We start from the raw sequence: 22,878 nt of genomic DNA on the forward strand, positions 1-22,878 counted from the left end.
CTCTGGCAAGAAAAGACGCCCCTCGGACTTTCTTGCCTCTTTGCGATCGAAAGGACTGCATTTGGTAATACGGTGCTTTCTTAGGTTGTGAGGGAATATATGGCAAAAAATTTGACTTCCCAGCCGTAGCTGTGGAAACTAGGTCCGAGAGACCGTCCCAAAACAATTGCTCACCCTTATAAGGTAAAACCTCCATGTGCTTTTTGGAGTCAGCATCACCTGTCCATTGCCGAGTCCACAGGACCCTTCTGGCAGAAATTGACATTGCATTTATACTAGAGCCCAGTAGGCAAATGTCTCTCTGGGCATCCCTCATATATAGAACAGCGTCTTTTATATGCCCCAGGGTCAGTAATATAGTATCCTTGTCCAAGGTATCAAGTTCCTCAGACAGAGTATCTGTCCATGCTGCTACAGCACTACACATCCAGGCCGACGCAATTGCCGGCCTCAGTAGGGTACCTGAATGTGTATAAGCGGACTTCAGGATACCTTCCTGCTTCCTATCCGCAGGATCTTTTAGGGTGGCCATATCCTGTGACGGCAGTGCCACCTTCTTAGATAAGCGTGTCAAAGCTTTGTCTACCCTAGGGGAAGATTCCCAGCGTAACCTGTCCGTTGGCGGGAAAGTATACGCCATAAGTAACCGTTTGGAAATCTGCACTTTCCTATCAGGAGAATCCCAAGCTTTTTCACATAACTCATTTAACTCATGTGAAGGGGGAAAAGTCACTTCTTGCCTTTTTTCCCCAAACATATAAACCCTCTTGTCAGGGACAAGGTTTTCCTCTGAAATGTGCAATACATCCTTCATTGCTATAATCATGTAGCGGATGGCTTTAGCCATTTTAGGCTGCAACTTTGAATCATCGCCATCGACACTGGAGTCAGAATCCGTGTCGATATCTGTGTCAACAATCTGGGATAGTGGGCGCTTCTGAGACCCTGACGGCCTCTGCGCTGTAGGATCAGGCATGGGTTGAGACCCTGACTGTCCCAAGGCTTCAGCTTTATCCAACCTTTTATGCAAGGAGTTTACATTATCATTTAACACCTTCCACATATCCATCCAATCAGGTGTCGGCGCCGTCGGCGGAGACACCACATTCATCTGCACCTGCTCTGCTTCCACATAGCCTTCCTCGTCAAACATGTCGACACAAGCGTACCGACACACCACACACACAGGGGATGCTCTATTTGAGGACAGAACCCCCACAAGGCCTTTTGGAGAGACAGAGAGAGAGAGTATGCCAGCACACACCCCAGCGCTATATAACCCAGGAATTACACAGTAACTTAGTGTTTACCCAGTAGCTGCTGTATTAGTGATTTTGCGCTAAATTTATGTGCCCCCCCTCTCTTTTTACCCTCTTTCTACCGTGATTCTGCAGGGGAGAGCCTGGGGAGCTTCCTCTCAACGGAGCTGTGGAGAGAAAATGGCGCTGGTGAGTGCTGAGGAAGAAGCCCCGCCCCCTCAGTGGCGGGCTTCTGTCCCGCGATTTTGTGCAAAATAATGGCGGGGGCTCATGCATATATACAGTGCCCAACTGTATATATGCTCTTTTATGCCAAGAGGTACTCAATTGCTGCCCAGGGCGCGCCCCCCCCTCCCCCCCTGCACCCTACAGTGACCGGAGTGTGCGGGTTTAATGTGGGAGCAATGGCGCACAGCTGCAGTGCTGTGCGCTACCTCATATGAAGACATGAGTCTTCTGCCGCCGATTTTGAAGTCTTCTTACTTCTCTCGCCGCTTTTGTCTTCTGGCTCTGCGAGGGGGACGGCGGCGCGGCTCCGGGATCGGACGACCAAGGGTGCGTTCCCGTGTTCGATCCCTCTGGAGCTAATGGTGTCCAGTAGCCTAAGAAGCATGACCTATCCGCAGTTAGTAGGTCTGCTTCTCTCCCCTCAGTCCCACGTAGCCGAGAGTCTGTTGCCAGCAGATCTCTCTGAAAATAAAAAAATCCTAACAAAATACTTTCTTATTAGCAAGCTCAGGAGAGCTCACTAAAGTGCACCCAGCTCTGTCCGGGCACAGATTCTAACTGAGGTCTGGAGGAGGGACACAGAGGGAGGAGCCAGTGCACACCAGTAGTCGTAATTCTTTCTTAGAGTGCCCTGTCTCCTGCGGAGCCAGTTAGAGAAAAAAAAACAACAAAAAAAAACTATATAACTATATAACTATATAAATATATATATAAATATATATATAAATAAATATATAAATAAATATATATATATATATATATATATATATATATATATATATATATATATATATATATATATATATATATATATATATATATATATATATATATATATATATATATATATATATATATAGTAGAATGAGGGCGGCACTCACGCAGGCTGATGCAGGTAAAAAAAAGTCAGTTTTATTGATCCGACATGTTTCGGGGATTAACCCCGTCCTCAGGGCTTTAACAACCCAAACTGAGCACAAAACAGACATATATACCCTACCCAAAACCAAACAATCATGATAAAATGCCACTCACCTGCTCCACGGCGCCATAATGTGCATCCGGTCACCGAGCAGCGCGTTCACGTCGCTCACCACTGACGTCATCCAACCGCGCCACGTCACCATCACCTAGGTAACCAGACGCTACTCACGCTGGAAGCCCGGGAGTAATCAGTGATCCACGCTGACAGCCCGTGATGTCATCAGATGGCGCTCTGCGGTGCGGTTACCGTGACAGCTACAACATAAACAGAAAACAAAACACAATAAACATACAATAAGTGCATGGCATAACGATCCTACTGCCTAGAAAGGCAATGCATAACAACTACCATATTCTTAATAAGACATATGTCAAAAATATACTGTTGATGTACTGACGTGTGTATCCGCCACTATTACATAACAACTAAACCTACATTAGAGCAGTTAAATGTCAAGGTAATGTACATATTAAGGAGGTTTATAAAAAAGGTTTATAAAAAAACACTGAAGGCCTAGATTTTCATTCAGGCCATGAGGAGAAAGGGTACCCAGTTTATATATCCATCTGGACTCATGTTGTAACAATACTCGATCCCTATCCCCTCCTCTGATGGTCTTAGGGACTTGATCAATCAAAATAGCCCTAATACTCGCCACCCCATGTTTATATTCTAAACAGTGACGAGCAAAGGGTTGATCACTATGGCCCTTCTCCAAAGCTTTTTTTATAGCACTTCTGTGTAAAGCCATACGCTCACGAAACTGACGTATGGTCTTGCCCACATAGGCAAGACCACACGGACATGTCAAAAGGTACACCACATGTGTAGAGGTACATGTGAGACGATATTTGATGGGAATCTTCTTCCCAGAAAGGGGATGGTTAAAGGTATTACCAATCATAAGTGTGTTAACAGGTGGCGCAACCCAGGCACCTAAAACAACCCAATTTGGTTCTCAAAAAGTGGGATTCCTGTGTACTAGTCAATTGGGTGACATCTAGTTTAACTATATGATCACCAATGTTTCGGCCCCTAGTGTAACTAGGCAATAGTGAAGTGTGGGCCAATGATGACAGAGCTCCCTCCGTCTGTATAATTGGCCACAATGCTTTAGCCTTTTTAATGTTCCTGTTAGTGGCCGTGGTAAATCTATTAACCCAGGGCAATTTATGATTATCCTTACTGCGGGATTTAACTTCAGGGCTCAAGGCTTGTTCACGAGGAATACTAAGAGCCTTGGATCTCGCTTTTTCAAGTTCCCTCAGGGGATAACCCCGTTGTGCAAATTTATGCAACATACTATCCATAGCTATCTCAGTATCCCTAGGATCTGATGTAATACGTCTAACCCGCATAAATTGTGAAAAGGGTAATCCCCTTTTCAATGAACCAGGATGAAAACTTCGATAGTCAAGTAACATATTCCTATCAGTGTTCTTAACAAATAAGGAAGTAGACAGCTTACCCTGACTAATGGTGATGGCCACGTCTAAATAATTAACAGTGGCACCATCAATGACAAACGTAAATTGTACCGGGTGCTGGGTTGCATTGTGACCCTCCCACAGATTAATCAGATCCTCTCTAGTGCCCTGCCATAACACTATCAAATCATCAATGTACCTTCTGAAATAAATTACCTTAGACTTAATAGTAGGGTCCAGATAAAACATTCTAGTCTCAACCTGATGCATAAATGCGTTCGCGTACGACGGGGCCACAGCGGACCCCATCGCACACCCCGCAAGTTGTAGAATAAATCTGCCATTAAAGACAAAATAATTCCTTCTTAGAATTTTGTTCAACAAAGACAAAAAGAAAGATATCTCCGGGCCTTGATAAATAACGTTATCTTGAATAAGAACTCTCACAGCTTCAATGCCCGCCTCATGCGGTATACACGTGTATAAACTCGTGACATCCGAGCTGCACAGCAACACCCCCTCAGGTAAATCACCCAGGGCCTGCAGCTGTAACAGGAGGGATGTCGTATCTTTTAAATATGAGGGAAGGGATTGAATGCATGGATTCAAAAAGGCATCGAGATACACAGAGACAGGGTGGTATAAAGACCCTCTGGCAGACACAATAGGTCTGCCAGGAGGGTCCACCAAGGACTTATGGATCTTAGGCAACGTATAGAACAGTGGGGCCTTAGGATGTTCAATAGTAAGAGCCCTTACTGTATCCTCTGCAATTATACCCTGATCCTTGGCGTTTAACAAAAATGCATCCAACTCTCTTTTGTATTCTTTAGTCTGGTCCATTGTGAGCCTTTTGTAAACCCTGGTGTCTTTAAGTTGACGTTCACATTCATTAATATATTCATCAAGGTTTTGGATCACAATGGACCCGCCCTTATCAGCCTTGCGGACCACTATGTCTGTTCTAAGGGACAGGGTACGTAACGTTACCATCTCAGATCTAGAGAGATTAAGATGGACCTGATCTAACATAAACATAGTGTCCTCAGATTCTAACATCCGCAGAAACGTCCTGATTGAAGGGTTCAGACTGGGAGGGTCAAAATTTGATCGTGGAGCAATCCTTCGTAGCTGTGATGGAATCTGCGACTCTGAATTGTCCACAGATCGCGAGTTGAAATATTCTTGTCGCCTCAAAGTTCTACCTAATCGGTGTAGTTCCACTTTCCTTTCCAAAGGATCCGGAAGAACCGTGGGCACAAAGGACAGTCCTTTTGCTAATAGATGGTATTCTTGATCAGTTAGTGGTACAGAGGATAGGTTAAAAACCAATTCTTTTAGGCTCGCGGCGGTTTTTGAGCGAATGATCCTTTGATTTTGTTTCGCCCTCCGCGTCCTCTCCCTGGTTGCGGGGTACGGTTGGATCGGGTGCGGATTCCTTGGTCTCCATGGCCTAAAGGGAAAACCCTTTCAGACTGAGAAGTACCACCAGAGGGACCCCGCAACCAGGAAGAGGGAGAGGACGCGGAGGGCGAAACAAAATCAAAGGATCATTCGCTCAAAAACCGCCGCGAGCCTAAAAGAATTGGTTTTTAACCTATCCTCTGTACCACTAACTGATCAAGAATACCATCTATTAGCAAAAGGACTGTTGTCCTTTGTGCCCACGGTTCTTCCGGATCCTTTGGAAAGGAAAGTGGAACTACACCGATTAGGTAGAACTTTGAGGCGACAAGAATATTTCAACTCGCGATCTGTGGACAATTCAGAGTCGCAGATTCCATCACAGCTACGAAGGATTGCTCCACGATCAAATTTTGACCCTCCCAGTCTGAACCCTTCAATCAGGACGTTTCTGCGGATGTTAGAATCTGAGGACACTATGTTTATGTTAGATCAGGTCCATCTTAATCTCTCTAGATCTGAGATGGTAACGTTACGTAACCTGTCCCTTAGAACAGACATAGTGGTCAGCAAGGCTGATAAGGGCGGGTCCATTGTGATCCAAAACCTTGATGAATATATTAATGAATGTGAACGTCAACTTAAAGACACCAGGGTTTACAAAAGGCTCACAATGGACCCGACTAAAGAATACAAAAGAGAGTTGGATGCATTTTTGTTAAACGCCAAGGATCAGGGTATAATTGCAGAGGATACAGTAAGGGCTCTTACTATTGAACATCCTAAGGCCCCACTGTTCTATACGTTGCCTAAGATCCATAAGTCCTTGGTGGACCCTCCTGGCAGACCTATTGTGTCTGCCAGAGGGTCTTTATACCACCCTGTCTCTGTGTATCTCGATGCCTTTTTGAATCCATGCATTCAATCCCTTCCCTCATATTTAAAAGATACGACATCCCTCCTGTTACAGCTGCAGGCCCTGGGTGATTTACCTGAGGGGGTGTTGCTGTGCAGCTCGGATGTCACGAGTTTATACACATGTATACCGCATGAGGCGGGCATTGAAGCTGTGAGAGTTCTTATTCAAGATAACGTTATTTATCAAGGCCCGGAGATATCTTTCTTTTTGTCTTTGTTGAACAAAATTCTAAGAAGGAATTATTTTGTCTTTAATGGCAGATTTATTCTACAACTTGCGGGGTGTGCGATGGGGTCCGCTGTGGCCCCGTCGTACGCGAACGCATTTATGCATCAGGTTGAGACTAGAATGTTTTATCTGGACCCTACTATTAAGTCTAAGGTAATTTATTTCAGAAGGTACATTGATGATTTGATAGTGTTATGGCAGGGCACTAGAGAGGATCTGATTAATCTGTGGGAGGGTCACAATGCAACCCAGCACCCGGTACAATTTACGTTTGTCATTGATGGTGCCACTGTTAATTATTTAGACGTGGCCATCACCATTAGTCAGGGTAAGCTGTCTACTTCCTTATTTGTTAAGAACACTGATAGGAATATGTTACTTGACTATCGAAGTTTTCATCCTGGTTCATTGAAAAGGGGATTACCCTTTTCACAATTTATGCGGGTTAGACGTATTACATCAGATCCTAGGGATACTGAGATAGCTATGGATAGTATGTTGCATAAATTTGCACAACGGGGTTATCCCCTGAGGGAACTTGAAAAAGCGAGATCCAAGGCTCTTAGTATTCCTCGTGAACAAGCCTTGAGCCCTGAAGTTAAATCCCGCAGTAAGGATAATCATAAATTGCCCTGGGTTAATAGATTTACCACGGCCACTAACAGGAACATTAAAAAGGCTAAAGCATTGTGGCCAATTATACAGACGGAGGGAGCTCTGTCATCATTGGCCCACACTTCACTATTGCCTAGTTACACTAGGGGCCGAAACATTGGTGATCATATAGTTAAACTAGATGTCACCCAATTGACTAGTACACAGGAATCCCACTTTTTGAGAACCAAATTGGGTTGTTTTAGGTGCCTGGGTTGCGCCACCTGTAACACACTTATGATTGGTAATACCTTTAACCATCCCCTTTCTGGGAAGAAGATTCCCATCAAATATCGTCTCACATGTACCTCTACACATGTGGTGTACCTTTTGACATGTCCGTGTGGTCTTGCCTATGTGGGCAAGACCATACGTCAGTTTCGTGAGCGTATGGCTTTACACAGAAGTGCTATAAAAAAAGCTTTGGAGAAGGGCCATAGTGATCAACCCTTTGCTCGTCACTGTTTAGAATATAAACATGGGGTGGCGAGTATTAGGGCTATTTTGATTGATCAAGTCCCTAAGACCATCAGAGGAGGGGATAGGGATCGAGTATTGTTACAACATGAGTCCAGATGGATATATAAACTGGGTACCCTTTCTCCTCATGGCCTGAATGAAAATCTAGGCCTTCAGTGTTTTTTTATAAACCTTTTTTATAAACCTCCTTAATATGTACATTACCTTGACATTTAACTGCTCTAATGTAGGTTTAGTTGTTATGTAATAGTGGCGGATACACACGTCAGTACATCAACAGTATATTTTTGACATATGTCTTATTAAGAATATGGTAGTTGTTATGCATTGCCTTTCTAGGCAGTAGGATCGTTATGCCATGCACTTATTGTATGTTTATTGTGTTTTGTTTTCTGTTTATGTTGTAGCTGTCACGGTAACCGCACCGCAGAGCGCCATCTGATGACATCACGGGCTGTCAGCGTGGATCACTGATTACTCCCGGGCTTCCAGCGTGAGTAGCTTCTGGTTACCTAGGTGATGGTGACGTGGCGCGGTTGGATGACGTCAGTGGTGAGCGATGTGAACGCGCTGCTCGGTGACCGGATGCACATTATGGCGCCGTGGAGCAGGTGAGTGGCATTTTATCATGATTGTTTGGTTTTGGGTAGGGTATATATGTCTGTTTTGTGCTCAGTTTGGGTTGTTAAAGCCCTGAGGACGGGGTTAATCCCCGAAACATGTCGGATCAATAAAACTGACTTTTTTTTACCTGCATCAGCCTGCGTGAGTGCCGCCCTCATTCTACAATATATTCGTTGAGGAGATTCACCTCTGGGAAGGCACCGCAGCAACTTTACCGTATTCAAAGTGGAGTGCCGGGACTTTATGCCTGTATATATATATATATATATATATATATATATATATATATACACACACAGGTTGAGTCTCCCTTATCCAAAATGCTTGGGACCAGAGGTATTTTGGATATCGGATTTTTCCGTATTTTGGAATAATTGCATACCATAATGAGATATCATGGTGATGGGACCCAAGTCTAAGCACAGAAGGCATTTATGTTTCATATACACCTTATACACACAGCCTGAAGGTCATTTTAGACAATATTTTTTACAAATTTGTGCATTAAACAAAGTGTGTCTATATTCACACAATTAATTTATGTTTCATATACACCTTATACACACAGCCTGAAGGTCATTTAATACAATATTTTTTAATAACTTGTGTTTTAAAATAAGTGTGTGTACATTGAGCCATCAAAAAACAAAGGTTTCACTATCTCACTCTAAAAAGTCCGTATTTCGGAATATTCCGTATTTCGGAATATTTGGATATGGGATACTCAACCTGTATATATATATAAATATACAAAGTGTCTGGCACTCACGCTTGGAAGAATACAACGGGTCCGGTGCACAACCTCTCTAAACGAGTATATGGATCCCACACGATGGAGGCACTCGGCGAAATAATAACTGACACCACCACAGCCGGTACGGTCAACGTTTCAGGGACTTCTCCCTTTTATCAAGACACAACCAGCACTAACACAAATAGAAATATATGTACAGAACAGTCTCTTACCAAACACCAATCAATGAGCAGCATACGCTTTCCCCCAGCCCCCGGCGCTGAACTCCACAGCTGTCTCCCATCCCGCCAAGAGCAGCGTCCGTGCAGGGTGGGCGCGGCCTCCTCCTGCTGAGTACAGGTTGCCTAGCCACGATCACCCTCGCGTCCTCCAGCCAACCACTGCCTTCATTCAAACACTACAGTCCATTTCACCGTTACCGACTCGCCATTTGCTGTGTACAGTCGACGTGATTAATCTATATACCAGTATTCCCCATGATAGGGGTCTACAGGCGATGGAAACATTCCTGAGGAATCAACCCGAATATCGTGGACCTGAAATTGGCTTTTTCATTACTCTCCTTGGTCTTACACTTGAAAGAAACTACTTTCTGTTTGATAATAAGATCTACCGTCAACGAACTGGGTGTGCCATGGGATCGTGCGTGGCACGCAGTTTCGCCAATGCATTTATGAGTGTAGTAGAGAAACAGCTGTTCTTTAACAATCAGGAATACGCGGATAACATCCTTCTTTTTCGTCGCTACATAGACGACATCTTCATCGTCTGGACAGGAACGGAAACAGAATTCAAAGGGATGATGACATCAATTAATGCAAAGGATTCTGATATTAAATTTACGTTTGAATGCAGTTTTGAAAAAATCCACTATCTGGATGTAGCAGTTTCAATAGGGTCTGACTTCAGTATCAATACAAGCATGTATTACAAACCCACTGACCGAAACACGGTCTTAAGAGCAAACAGCTTTCATCCAGAATCCATGAAGTGGAGTCTCCCGTTTTCCCAATTTTTGCGAATAAGACGAATCTGTAGCGACGAGGAGGATGCCCAGATACAGATCTCCTACATGACAGAAAAATTCAAAGCCAGAGGATATACTACAGATTCACTTCAAAAAGCTCAGCAAAAAGCTTTAGCCATTTCACGATCTGAGGCACTCAGGACCAAAACACGTTCTGATGAACAGTCACGGATGGTGTGGACTCAGGACTATACTACTGCCAGCAAACATCTATATAGTAGGGCCAAAGGAATTTGGCCTGTGATCTCTAGGGATAAAGATTTGCCCTCATTGAAAAATACCTCTCTGATGGCTTCATATAGGCGAGGACGTAACGTTAAGGACTTTGTAGTTCATAATGATATTTCTAAGTATGGTCCAGAAAAGCCAGCTCATTTCCTTACACGCCAACCGGGGAACTACAGATGTACAGGATGTACTACCTGTAGTTGCCTGGAAACAGGTGATACGTTTTTGCACCCTAGATCAGGGAAAGCATTTAAGATTAAATATGCCCTTACGTGTACTAGCAAATTCATTGTGTATTATATCAAGTGCCCGTGTGGCTTGCTATATGTAGGCAAAAGTGTGAGGCAGTTCAAGGAGAGAATTGCGTTACATAGATCCAGCATTAGGGCGGCACTGGAGGGGAAAGGAAGTGATCAGCCGGTGGCAAGACACTTTAAGAATTGCCATCATTCCCTTGCGACCATTCGCTACAAAATTATTGATCATATCCCGGATAGTATCAGAGGGGGTAACAGGGGTAAAACCCTGCTACAGAAAGAGGCATGGTAGATACACAAATTGCAGACTGTGCATCCCCATGGCCTCAAAGAAGCATTGAGCTTTAGTTGTTTCTTGTAATTTTTTCATCTATAAGCTGGTATCGGCTGAGTCGGAGTCTGGTTTGTTATTTAGGATACATGTTATGTGGGTATTCCATGTAATTCATACCTGTAATTACCCAAGAATACATTATTAATGTTAGAAGGTTATCTTTAGCTGTAACAGTATTGTTCGCTTTATATAATTAGTTTTTTCAACTTACAGGCCTGATATGTATCAGCCGTAGTGTTCTTACTGTCTCGCCGCTCTCCACTACATTATTATGGAGGACGACCAGAATACCTTAAAGTCTTTATAGGCATGTTTGTGATTTGTATTTGTTTTGTGTTCACTTGCACATGTGGTGTAATTTGGTATTCGTGACCAGTTCCTGTTTAGAGTGGTTGCTAGGCAACCCCTCGGGTGAGTGAGCCAGTCAGTTGCCGCTGGTCAAGCCGCTCCCACGGGGGAAGTGATGCGCCTGTGATGTCAGCGGTCTTGGGCTGCGGCGATTGGCTGGAGGACGCGAGGGTGATCGTTGCTAGGCAACCTGTACTCAGCAGGAGGAGGCCGCGCCCACCCTGCACGGACGCTGCTCTCGGCGGGATGGGAGACAGCTGTGGAGTTCAGCGCCGGGGGCTGGGGGAAAGCGGATGCTGCTCATTGATTGGTGTTTGGTAAGAGACTGTTCTGTACATATATTTCTATTTGTGTTAGTGCTGGTTGTGTCTTGATAAAAGGGAGAAGTCCCTGAAACGTTGACCGTACCGGCTGTGGTGGTGTCAGTTATTATTTCGCCGAGTGCCTCCATCGTGTGGGATCTATATATATATATATATATATATATATATATATATATATATATATATATATATGTGAAAGCCCTCACTCACTGACTGACTCATCACTAATTCTCTCACCCGATATTAGGAAGATGAAATATAACATAGGTATTCTGCAGGCGGGGGGAAATAGGAAACCTGCCTAATTAGAATTTTAATATACCTCCCCTCAGAGGACGAAAAGGGGGTTGACATAATGACGTCATTACCGATGCGAGGCTTGCGTTGCGTGAACGCTAATGCCCAAATGGACAATCGTGTAAAAATTTGGATTGCACCTCCAGTGTGTAGAATTTATTAAACTACAAAAATGGTCCTGTCACTTTTTACTGTATCTGCTACAGGTGCTCCTCAGGTAATGCCAAGAACCATGGATTAATATTTACTTATATTAAAACGTCTTACATTTACAGCTCTAAAGATTTACCAAATTTTTAACACTCGTTTATATTTACAACCGTGAAAATTAGAAACGCCTGTGCGAAGAACGGATAGAACAGCTAGACAGAGGAGAGGGGACCGCACAGTGATATATGAGGAGGAATAACACCGCTCCTGGCACACGCCGATATGTGGTATTATCATCATTATTATTATTATCATCATTATATAGAGGAGAGGGGACTATACAGTGATATATGAGGAGTAATAACACAGTTCCCAGCTCACACCGATATGTGGTTCAGTTTTAAAAGTTATCATATCAAGTAAGATTTCTCCTGAAATTGGAAACTTGGTGACAGCAAAGAGGTGTCCAGTATCGGGTAGAAAACATTAAAGTAAATAAATGTTTAAAACCTTATTGGGTTTTCTAATAAAACTTTCAAAATTGCACAGAAAACTTTTTCTTGCGGCCCACACAAACTTAGGTGGCCATCCACTACTCAGACTTGTCTGAACTGCAGATAGCATCAGATTTCTCTTGAACTCTCCCGGGAATTGGATCAGACCCTGGCTTTAATTTTAATTACATTCACTTCAGATATATCTGATGCGATATATCATGTGCCAGATCGCATCAGATATATCTGATGCACACATGCTACATGCGATTGATCTGATGCTGCTGCTGCCGCTGTTCCCCCTCTTGGTGGGTGGGAGTGGCTAGGGAGATGCCAGTCAAGTGACGCTTCAGATGAATCTGATCAGATACATCTGAAGTAAAAAAAACAATCCAATGTGCACCTGTTTTCTTCAGATTCAGATAAATAGTTGGGGCAGCCTCAGAGATCTGTAGTTCAGACATATCTGACACGGGAGTGAGCATTGGATCTGAAGAGCCATCCGATGTGACACTTTTCTTCAGATAAGACGGTCAGATGCATCGAAATCTGAAGAAAACTGCCCAAATCTGACTAGTGGATGGGGGCCTTTAGACCTTGATTATTCGGCCCAGTTGGAATTTTGAGTTTGACATGCCTGCTCTAGACAAAGCTATCACTAAATTCCAAAAGGGGCATAGCGCTACACAGGGGTGGTCTTCAGTATGACGCCGGCTGGGATCCCGGCGACCAGCAGACTGGCACCAGGATCCCGACCGCTGGCTTGCAGACACATTCTCCCTCTTGGGGGTCCACAACCCCCCTGGAGGGAGAATAAACAGCGTTGCGCCACCGTGCCCGTAGCGTGGCGAGCACAGTGAGCCCGCAAGGTGCTCATTAGCGCTCGCCCAGCTGTCGGTATGCCGGCGGTCGGGATCCCGGCGCCGGTATGCTGGCCCCCGGGATCCCGGCCGCTGGCTACTCATACTACACCCCTACACAGACCCACCAGATATGAAGCAGGAAAACTTGAGCACATCGCCAACAAGTGGCAGGAAACCCTGGGAACATTTTGGTAAGCAACAAAGGGCATTTGTACCAGTGGGCAAGATCTTTAAACTGAGTTTCCACTACCGGAGAGTTAACCAGGAGACAGAAATCAAATGTGTTTATGACAGTCAAAAAATGCCTGAACATGTTCTTTACGGTCCATGTAGGAAGAAAACCGCAGTTTCACCGAGTACACTATAAAATGCGGGAATGGAACATCATAGTAATAGATATGTTCAAAGAATGTCCTTATTTACAGCACCACAGAAAAGAAAAGAAAAACAGCGTACAATAAGCAGCTTCATAAAGGTTTTCTTATATAAAGAAACATCTTATCTATAATGCAGAGGTAGATCCTTAATTCCTGCAGTATAAAGACCGGAGTTTGAGGCACAGCTACAGTATATGGTTCCCAAATAGGAAAAAGTACATACACTGCACAATGTATGCCATGCAATGTATGCTAACATAATACTTTCCTATAGGCCTACATATGCGTGACTAAGGGGCTAATTCAGACCTGATCGCTCACTAGGGGTTTTTGCAGTCCTGCGTTCACATAGTCGCCGCCCATAGGGGAGTGTATTTTCGCTTTGCAAGTGTGTGAACGCATATGTAGCAGAGCTGTACAAACAGATCCTGTGCAGTTTCTGAGTAGCCCAGGACTTACTCAGCCGCTGCGATCACTTCAGCCTGTCCAGTCCCGGAATTGACGCCAGGAACCCTTCCTGCAAACGCTTGAACACGCCTGCATTTTTCCAATCGCTCCCAGAAAACGGTCGGTTGACACCCACAAACGCCTTCTTCCGGTCAATCTCCTTGCGAATGCCCACGCGAACAGATCCTTCGCGGAAATTCGCTTTGTACCCGTGCGACACGCCTGCGCATTGCGGTGCATACGCAGTTTAGTCCTGATCGCCCGCTGTATGAAAACGCAGCCTAGCAATCAGGTCTGAATTAGGCCCTAAGTAAAGTACTGCTGGATATGTAACTTATTTAATTCCTACCTTGCTGGAAACGCACAAATGCTTCACTTTTACCATTCTTTATTTTAAGTAAGGGTATTACTGCATTATACATTTTGGCATGCGGCCACATGTAGAGAAATACAGTATATTGTGGTGTGGGTTTAAGTATATAAAAATATATATGAGAAAATACTAGTCAACCGTTGCTCTAAATCTAGCACATAAAAAAATGTGCATCCCCCCTTCGCTTTCCTATATCTCTATAATACATCTAGAAACTTATTTTCTTACCCTTATTAATAATTTATACCCACATATGGATTCCTATAATATATTGGGTGGTGACTTTATTATAGTGGCATATAATGTCCTAGATAGACCGTCTAGTTTCCTCCTCCACACGCATTCATAGGGTCAGTGTCAAATATATATGTGATCACTGGTCATTAACTTATAGCTGCAGACCACCATCTACTGAGAGGGAATACACCTCCTACTGAGAGGGAATACACCTCCTACTGAGAGGGAATACACCTCCTACTGAGAGGGAATACACCTCCTACTGAGAGGGAATACACCTCTTTTCCACCCCACATTTATCATCTTCTAGGATAGATTATATAGTCCTCTCTAATGCATTAATCGCTCAGGTCATAGATACTGGTATCAACGTTATTTCAGTTTCTGATCACGCCCCTACTTGGGTAACATTACAGAATTTTAGCAGCATTGGCTCTTATAAACAGTAGCGCTTCCCACCTTCCTTAGCATACTCTCATAAATTCAAGGACAGTTTATTAACTGCACGGAATGACTAATATTTCTCACATTGGCAATCCCGTGTTGTATTGGCAGGTGGCCAAAGCATTCCTTCGGGGCATTATCACATCCTATACTTCTACATTTAGGGTGCGTACACACGATGTAATATTGCATACAATCTGGCTGATATCGTCCGGTTCATTGGGATATTGTAAAGTGTGTAATCACGATACAGGATATTATGCGTGCTCCCGCGAGTCGTATCCAGCATGCAGGTCCGAAGCGCGATATTGCTCCTCCCCCCACCGTCGCAGCAAACATCGGCAAGTGTGTATGCACTTGCATACACACTTGTCTTCACATTTCTGCCGTTGCCAATGCTGCCAAGCCAACTGTATGTACTGTTGTCATGAAGTAGAAACTTGCAGGCCACACAAGCTCAATGGGACAAGAGTGTGGGAGCAATATCAGCACAAGAGCTGTTCGCGGGTAGCTTCATGTATCGGATATCTCTCACTGAGCATCCATACCAAAGTCTCAGACCATCATGGGCAATGCCAAATGTCACCAGGAGTGGTGTAAAGCACAACACCATAGGGCTCCAGAGCAGTAGTTCTCTGGAGTGACTAATCTGGCAGCCTGACAGATGATCCTGGGTTGCCAGATGCCAGGAAAACACACCTGGCCCCAAAGGGGAAGCAGCCAATAGTAGAGCTTGGTAGAGGAGGAATAATGGAAGCGCTGTTTCCATGAGTTGGCCTAGCTCTAGTTAAATCTTAATACTACAGCATACAAATGCATTCTAGAATATTGCTGGAAACTTTGTGGTAAAAGTTAGGGGAAAGCTTTTTCCTGTCACAGCAGGAAACAAAGGTTAGGCCAATCAAAAGAAATGGTTTCCAAGTTTAGAGTGGAAGAATTTGATTGGTCTGCGCAAAAGCCTCTATAATCCTCTGGCTCAATGGATGCAAACGTTCCAAAATCTAATAGAAACCTTCCCAGTGTGGAGGCTGTTACAGCAGCAAAGGGGGGGGGAAACTTCATATTTACCCACATAACTTTGGAATGAGATACTCACAACCATTACATATGATAATCAGGTGTCCACACATAGGTTTGGGCACATAGAGTACATTAAGCATTGTTTCTCATATTGTAAGCCTCATTTAATAAAGTTCTGTTTCTGCATTAATAAATTTGCCAGACAACTTGGCTCGTATAAGCGTTACATAACTATATTATATGACATAATTTGGCTAATAACTCTGATTAACTTATAGTTTAACAGCAGTGGGATATACATTGTAATGGTATTACAAGTAAGGGGAGTTACCCAAGTCTTCCTGTTAAAATATCAACTAGTGAAACAAAGCTAGGTGATTATTGCTAGACAGAGCAGGTGGGTTTTCTTTGATTAACCCCTTGCCACACATACACCACGCAGGCCCACGGCAGTACTGTTGTAACACCATGTACTTGTCCATCATAGGAAATAGCACTAAGGCCAGAGAAAATCCCTGTACATATTACTTTTCAATATGTACTAAAGGGAAATGCTCTGCCTACAGCCTACTAGCGCTCCTATGGCAGCGCTAAGTGTCCCAGGTGCTACTAACAGGAGAGGTCACTCTTACCCCTTTTTACACTCGCAGAAAAATCCCGGGATATTGCACGTGAACGTGCATCATCCCGGGATTTTTCTCAGTATGAATGGGTACAGGGACAATTTCCCGGGACGAGCATCCCGGGATTTCATCCCAGGTCTCGACCAGGGTTGAACCCGGCACCGTCCCGGGAAGCTGGCAGTGTAAACGGGTATACCGGGTCAAGGCGACCCGGCACCCGCTCTCTTCATAGGAGGAGGCGGTGCTTGGAGAAGATTATCTCCAAGCACCGCCTCTGGGAGACTCAGCGGTGACGTCACTGACCCAGCAATATGCCGGGTCAGCCCGCTAATGTGAAAGGGTCATTCCCGGGAATGTGTCCCGGCAAATATACCGGGACACATTCCTGGGAATGAACTTTCCTGCGAGTGTAAAAGGGGTATTACAGGCATATGTCATCTCCAGTGCTAACATCACCTCCTGTAGCTGCCGATACCTGCTACTCCTCACTGGAGAAGCAGGAAGTGAGCTCTGTCCCTTTTGTCCAGCTGTCAATAAATGTCTTACAAAAAAAAAAAATCTCACTGCTGCAGATCTCCAGGAGACAGTAGCAAGCGAGTCCAGCAGCAAGTGAAGCGGGAGCAGCTTTATCTACATGATAAGTGGAGTTTTAGTACATCTGCCCCTAAAGGGGGATACAACACAGAGAGATCAGTGCTTAAATTCTAAGCAATCTGACTAGATTGCTTAGAAGTTAAGCAGTGATCTCTCCGTGTGTACCCCCCACAGCGATAGCGATGCGTGTCCCCGTGCATCACTATCGACGGTGTTAGATTGGTCTGCATGCAAGCTCAATCTAGCAGATCGCTCATTTCACCTGCTGTCCCTCCTGCTCAGCACACATCACGCTGTGCTGAGTGGGGGGAGAGATGTGTGCTGAGTGCTCACTGATAGATCCCTCAGCACACATCTCTCCCGTCTGTACTGGCCTTAAAGTGCTCTGTGAGGCCAGGCTAAATAAAGTACAGACGTGTTCACATACACCTAATCTTAAATCGTGCCAAAAAGCCCAATTAGGCGCGCAATGCTCTTCGCCACTTACTTGCGCCATGTCTCTTTCTTAAAATAAGCATATCCTGCCTCATAGTAGGTTTGTTGGCAAACCAAAAAAGTTAGCAATTGGGCAAAACCACTGCAGGTGGTGCACATGTAACATGTGCAGAGAGGGTTAGATTTGGGTGGGTTATTTGGTTTCTGTGCAGGGTAAATACTGGCTGCTTTATTACTACACTGCAATTTAGATTTCAGTTTGAACACACCCCACCCAAATATAACTCTCTCTGCACATGTTACATCTGCCCCACCTGCACTGCACATGGTTTTGCCCAATTGCTAGGAAACCTGAATAAGGCCCTAAATTCAATATAACAATGGTCTGTCTTTGTGGTCTTAACTGAGAGACCTACTAAATATGTTGTCTATTATCATCACTACATACCTGACACACCCGGACTATATGGTAAATAATTACTGGTTAATGTGTCACTGCAGTGGGATACCTAAGACTTCCTGTCATAGTGAGCTCTTGAAAAGCAAATCTTCAAGGTGGCAGACATGGCAAAAGACAGTCTGAGAGATAGCATATTGTGGAGATTAATCAATTTTAGGCAAGGCAGCCGGTTTTGTGGGGATGAACTTCTATGTATGCAGTAACACTGTACAACAAGCCACCTTTTACTTTCACATGGACGGTCCACTATCTTATTATACACCTTCATTCTACTTTTAAAAATTATAATAGTATATTATGACATTAATATTATACTTCAAACAATGGGGCAGATGTATTAAGCCTGGAGAAGTGATAAATTAGTGATAAGTGCAAGGTGATAACGCACCAGCCAACCAGCTCCAATATGTAAATTTACAGTTAGGAATTGATTGGCAGGTGTGTTATCACCTTGCACTTATCACTGCTTTATCACTGCTCCAGGATTAATACATCTGCCCCAATATCCCCAAAGTGAGTTGTCCTCACCTGCAAGCATTAATGTAATCCTTTCTGTGCTCCAGGAGAAAATCCTTCAGTTTTCCGATGTTGCTGATCTAAACAAGAAGGAAAGAGGCACATTTTTAGTACCGAAAGATTTACCAGGAATGTGACAATAGATCTAAGATGACACTACAAATTCAACCCCAGTAGCTGCATATAAAAGAATAAGCTGTAGCCCTCGCCTAACAACAATGGCGGCAGTGCCTCTTTGCGCGCTGAACCCATATTCACGGAGTTTACATCATTAGGCACACATTTCTTCATCTCTAAGTGATATTACTGGTGCCTAGTGCAGTGGCTACCAAACTGTGGGGCAGATGTATTAAGCCTGGAGAAGTGATAAAGCAGTGATAAGTGGAAGGTGATAACGCACCAGCCAATCAGCTCCTGTCATTTTTCAAACCCGTAATGATTGGCTGGTGCGTTATCACCTTCCACTTATCACTGCTTTATCACTTCTCCAGGCTTAATACATCTGCTCCTGTGTGCTGTAATGACCGATGGTGCTTTCAGGTTTGGTGGACCAGTACCAAATTAAATAACTTATGGTTGATGTGACTGGCAGCCACCAGCTCTGGTTTTGCCTATCCTAAAACATGTGGTTAAAAAGAATCGCAACCCTGCCCACGACCAGATATTTGAACCTAGAGGCCGGTATTCACGGGCAGATGTGGGGAGAGGGGTGTGCTGAGCGAACCGCTCAGCACGCATCCCTCCCCACACTCCGCACAGCACGATGTGAGCTGAGCATGCGGGGAAGGGACGGACGGATGCTCATTTCACCCAGCAGGTGAAACGAGCGACCCGATAGATTGAGCCAATCTAGCGATAGCGATGTGCGGGGCAGCGCATCGCTATCGCTGTGGGGGGGGTACACACGGAGATATCATGCTTAAAATCTAAGCAATCAGATTGCTTAGATTTTAGTCTGGGATCGCTCCGTGAGCACACCCCTTAAGGATGACATATAAAGCACAATTTACTTAATTTAACACTTTTGGCAGACTGTCAATAAGAAACCTTTGGCCTAGAGACACTGTGAATAAAATGCTGATACAATAGGGGGCAGTGATTCCAGAAAGTTTGGAAATCACAGGCCTAATGAATTTATAGGCTGCATGCTCAGGAATACTGGTCAAGCTAGCTTATATTATGAGCTTGTAATGGGGTACACCTCAATGGCTCATCCAAACAGAAGTAACCCTCCAGTAAAGCACAGATCGCGCAGCACACATCTCTGGACGAGGGGGGGGGGGGGGAACCCCAAAACGCTCACTTCACCCAGCGGTGAAGTGAGCGATCTGACTAGATCTGGCATGCATGCTGGCCGATCTAGAGTCAGCGATAGCGACGAGCGGGGCCTAGCATCGCTATGGGGGATACACACAGAGCGATGTGTGCATAACTGCTAAGCAATCTAGTCAGAATGCTTAGAATTTAAGCAAGGATCTCTAAGTGTGTGTACCCCCCCCCCCCCCCTCCCTAGTAAGTGCATTTTATTTATTTAATTAATTCAGGATGCGTTTGTCACCAAGTATTTTCTCCTAATTGGCAGTGATGTGCACCGGGAATTTTTCGGGTTTTGTGTTTTGGTTTTGGATTCGGTTCCGCGGCCGTGTTTTGGATTCGGACGCGTTTTGGCAAAACCTCCCTGAAATTTTTTTGTCAGATTCGGGTGTGTTTTCGATTCGGGTATTTTTTTACAAAAAACCCTCAAAAACAGCTTAAATCATAGAATTTGGGGGTCATTTTGATCCCATAGTATTATTAACCTCAATAACCATAATTTCCTCTCATTTCCAGTCTATTCTGAACACCTCACAATATTATTTTTAGTCCTAAAATTTGCACCGAGGTCGCTGGATGGCCAAGCTAAGCGACACAAGTGGCCGACACAAACACCTGGCCCATCTAGGAGTGGCACTGCAGTGTCAGACAGGATGGCACTTCAAAAAAATTGTCCCCAAACAGCACATGATGCAAAGAAAAATGAAAGAAAAAAGAGGTGCAAGATGGAATTGTCCTTGGGCCCTCCCACCCACCCTTATGTTGTATAAACAGGACATGCACACTTTAACGAACTCATCATTTCAGCGACAGGGTCTGCCACACGACTGACTGAAATTACTGGTTGGTTTGGGCCCCCACCAAAAAAGAAGCAATCAATCTCTCCTTGCACAAACTGGCTCTACAGAGGCAAGATGTCCACCTCATCATCATCCTCCGATTCCTCACCCCTTTCACTGTGTACATCCCCCTCCTCACAGATTATTAATTCGTCCCCACTGGAATCCACCATCTCAGGTCCCTGTGTACTTTCTGGAGGCAATTGCTGGTGAATGTCTCCACGGAGGAATTGATTATAATTAATTTTGATGAACATCATCTTCTCCACATTTTCTGGAAGTAACCTCGTACGCCGATTGCTGACAAGGTGAGCGGCTGCACTAAACACTCTTTCGGAGTACACACTGGAGGGTGGGCAACTTAGGTAAAATAAAGCCAGTTTCTGCAAGGGCCTCCAAATTGCCTCTTTTTCCTGCCAGTATACGTACGGACTGTCTGACGTGCCTACTTGGATGCGGTCACTCATATAATCCTCCACCATTCTTTCAATGGTGACAGAATCATATGCAGTGACAGTAGACGACATGTCAGTAACCGTTGCCAGGTCCTTCAGTCCGGACCAGATGTCAGCACTCGCTCCAGACTGCCCTGCATCACCGCCAGCGGGTGGGCTCGGAATTCTTAGCCTTTTCCTCGCACCCCCAGTTGCGGGAGAATGTGAAGGAGGAGCTGTTGACGGGTCACGTTCCGCTTTACTTGACAATTTTCTCACCAGCAGGTCTTTGAACCTCTGCAGACTTGTGTCTGCCGGAAAGAGAGATACAACATAGGTTTTAAATCTAGGATCGAGCACGGTGGCCAAAATGTAGTGCTCTGATTTCAACAGATTGACCACCCGTGAATCCTGGTTAAGCGAATTAAGGGCTCCATCCACAAGTCCCACATGCATAGCGGAATCGCTCTGTTTTAGCTCCTCCTTCAATGTCTCCAGCTTCTTCTGCAAAAGCCTGATGAGGGGAATGACCCGACTCAGGCTGGCAGTGTTCAAATGGTTGCAGAACCTTGCACAACGTTGAAATCATTCTCCACTGCGCTTGAGTCAGGTGCATTTCCCCCTCCTTTGCCTATATCGTGGGCAGATGTATAGGCTTGAATGACCTTTTGCTGCTCCTCCATCCTCTGAAGCATATAGAGGGTTGAATTTCACCTCGTTACCACCTCTTGCTTCAGATGATGGCAGGACAGGTTCAGGAGTGTTTGCTGGTGCTCCAGTCTTCGGCACGCGGTGGCTGAATGCCGAAAGTGGCCCGCAATTCTTTGGGCCACCGACAGTATCTCTTGAACGCCCCTGTAATTTTTTAAATAATTCTGCACCACCAAATTCAATGTATGTGCAAAACATGGGACGTGCTGGAATTTGCCCAGATGTAATGCAAGCACAATATTGCTGGCGTTGTCCGATGTCACAAATCCCCAGGAGAGTCCAATTGGGGTAAGCCATTCTGCGATGATGTTCCTCAGTTTCCGTAAGAGGTTGTCAACTGTGTGCCTCTTATGGAAAGCGGTGCTACAAAGCGTAGCCTGCCTAGGAACGAGTTGGCGTTTGCGAGATGCTGCTACTGGTGCCGCCGCTGCTGTTCTTGCTGCGGGAGGCAATACATCTACCCAGTGGGCTGTCACAATCATATAGTCCTGAGTCTGCCCTGCTCCACTTGTCCACATGTCCGTGGTTAAGTGGACATTGGGTACAACTGCATTTTTTAGGACACTGGTGACTCTTTTTCTGACGTCTGTGTACATTTTCGGTATCGCCTGCCTAGAGAAATGGAACCTAGATGGTATTTGGTACCGGGTACACAGTACCTCAATCAAGTCTCTAGTTGCCTCTGAATTAACGGTGGATACCGGAACCACGTTTCTCACCTGGCTGACAAGACCTGAGTTATCCGCTTTGCAGCAGGATGACTGCTGTGAT

At 44.7% G+C, this 22,878-nt stretch overlaps 1 protein-coding gene across 2 annotated transcripts in view; it reads right to left on the bottom strand.

Annotated features, from left to right (window-relative positions):
* Positions 1–22,878, bottom strand: part of STX18 (syntaxin 18) — a 308,804-nt gene that overhangs the window by 155,630 nt on the left and 130,296 nt on the right. For both annotated transcript variants that reach the window (XM_063923349.1, XM_063923359.1), the window contains exon 2: positions 18,822–18,889. In XM_063923349.1, the coding sequence (XP_063779419.1) occupies positions 18,822–18,889 (68 nt within the window). The remainder of the gene's footprint in view (positions 1–18,821; positions 18,890–22,878) is intronic.

Source organism: Pseudophryne corroboree, chromosome 1 (assembly GCF_028390025.1).
Source record: "Pseudophryne corroboree isolate aPseCor3 chromosome 1, aPseCor3.hap2, whole genome shotgun sequence".
NCBI lineage: Eukaryota > Metazoa > Chordata > Amphibia > Anura > Myobatrachidae > Pseudophryne > Pseudophryne corroboree.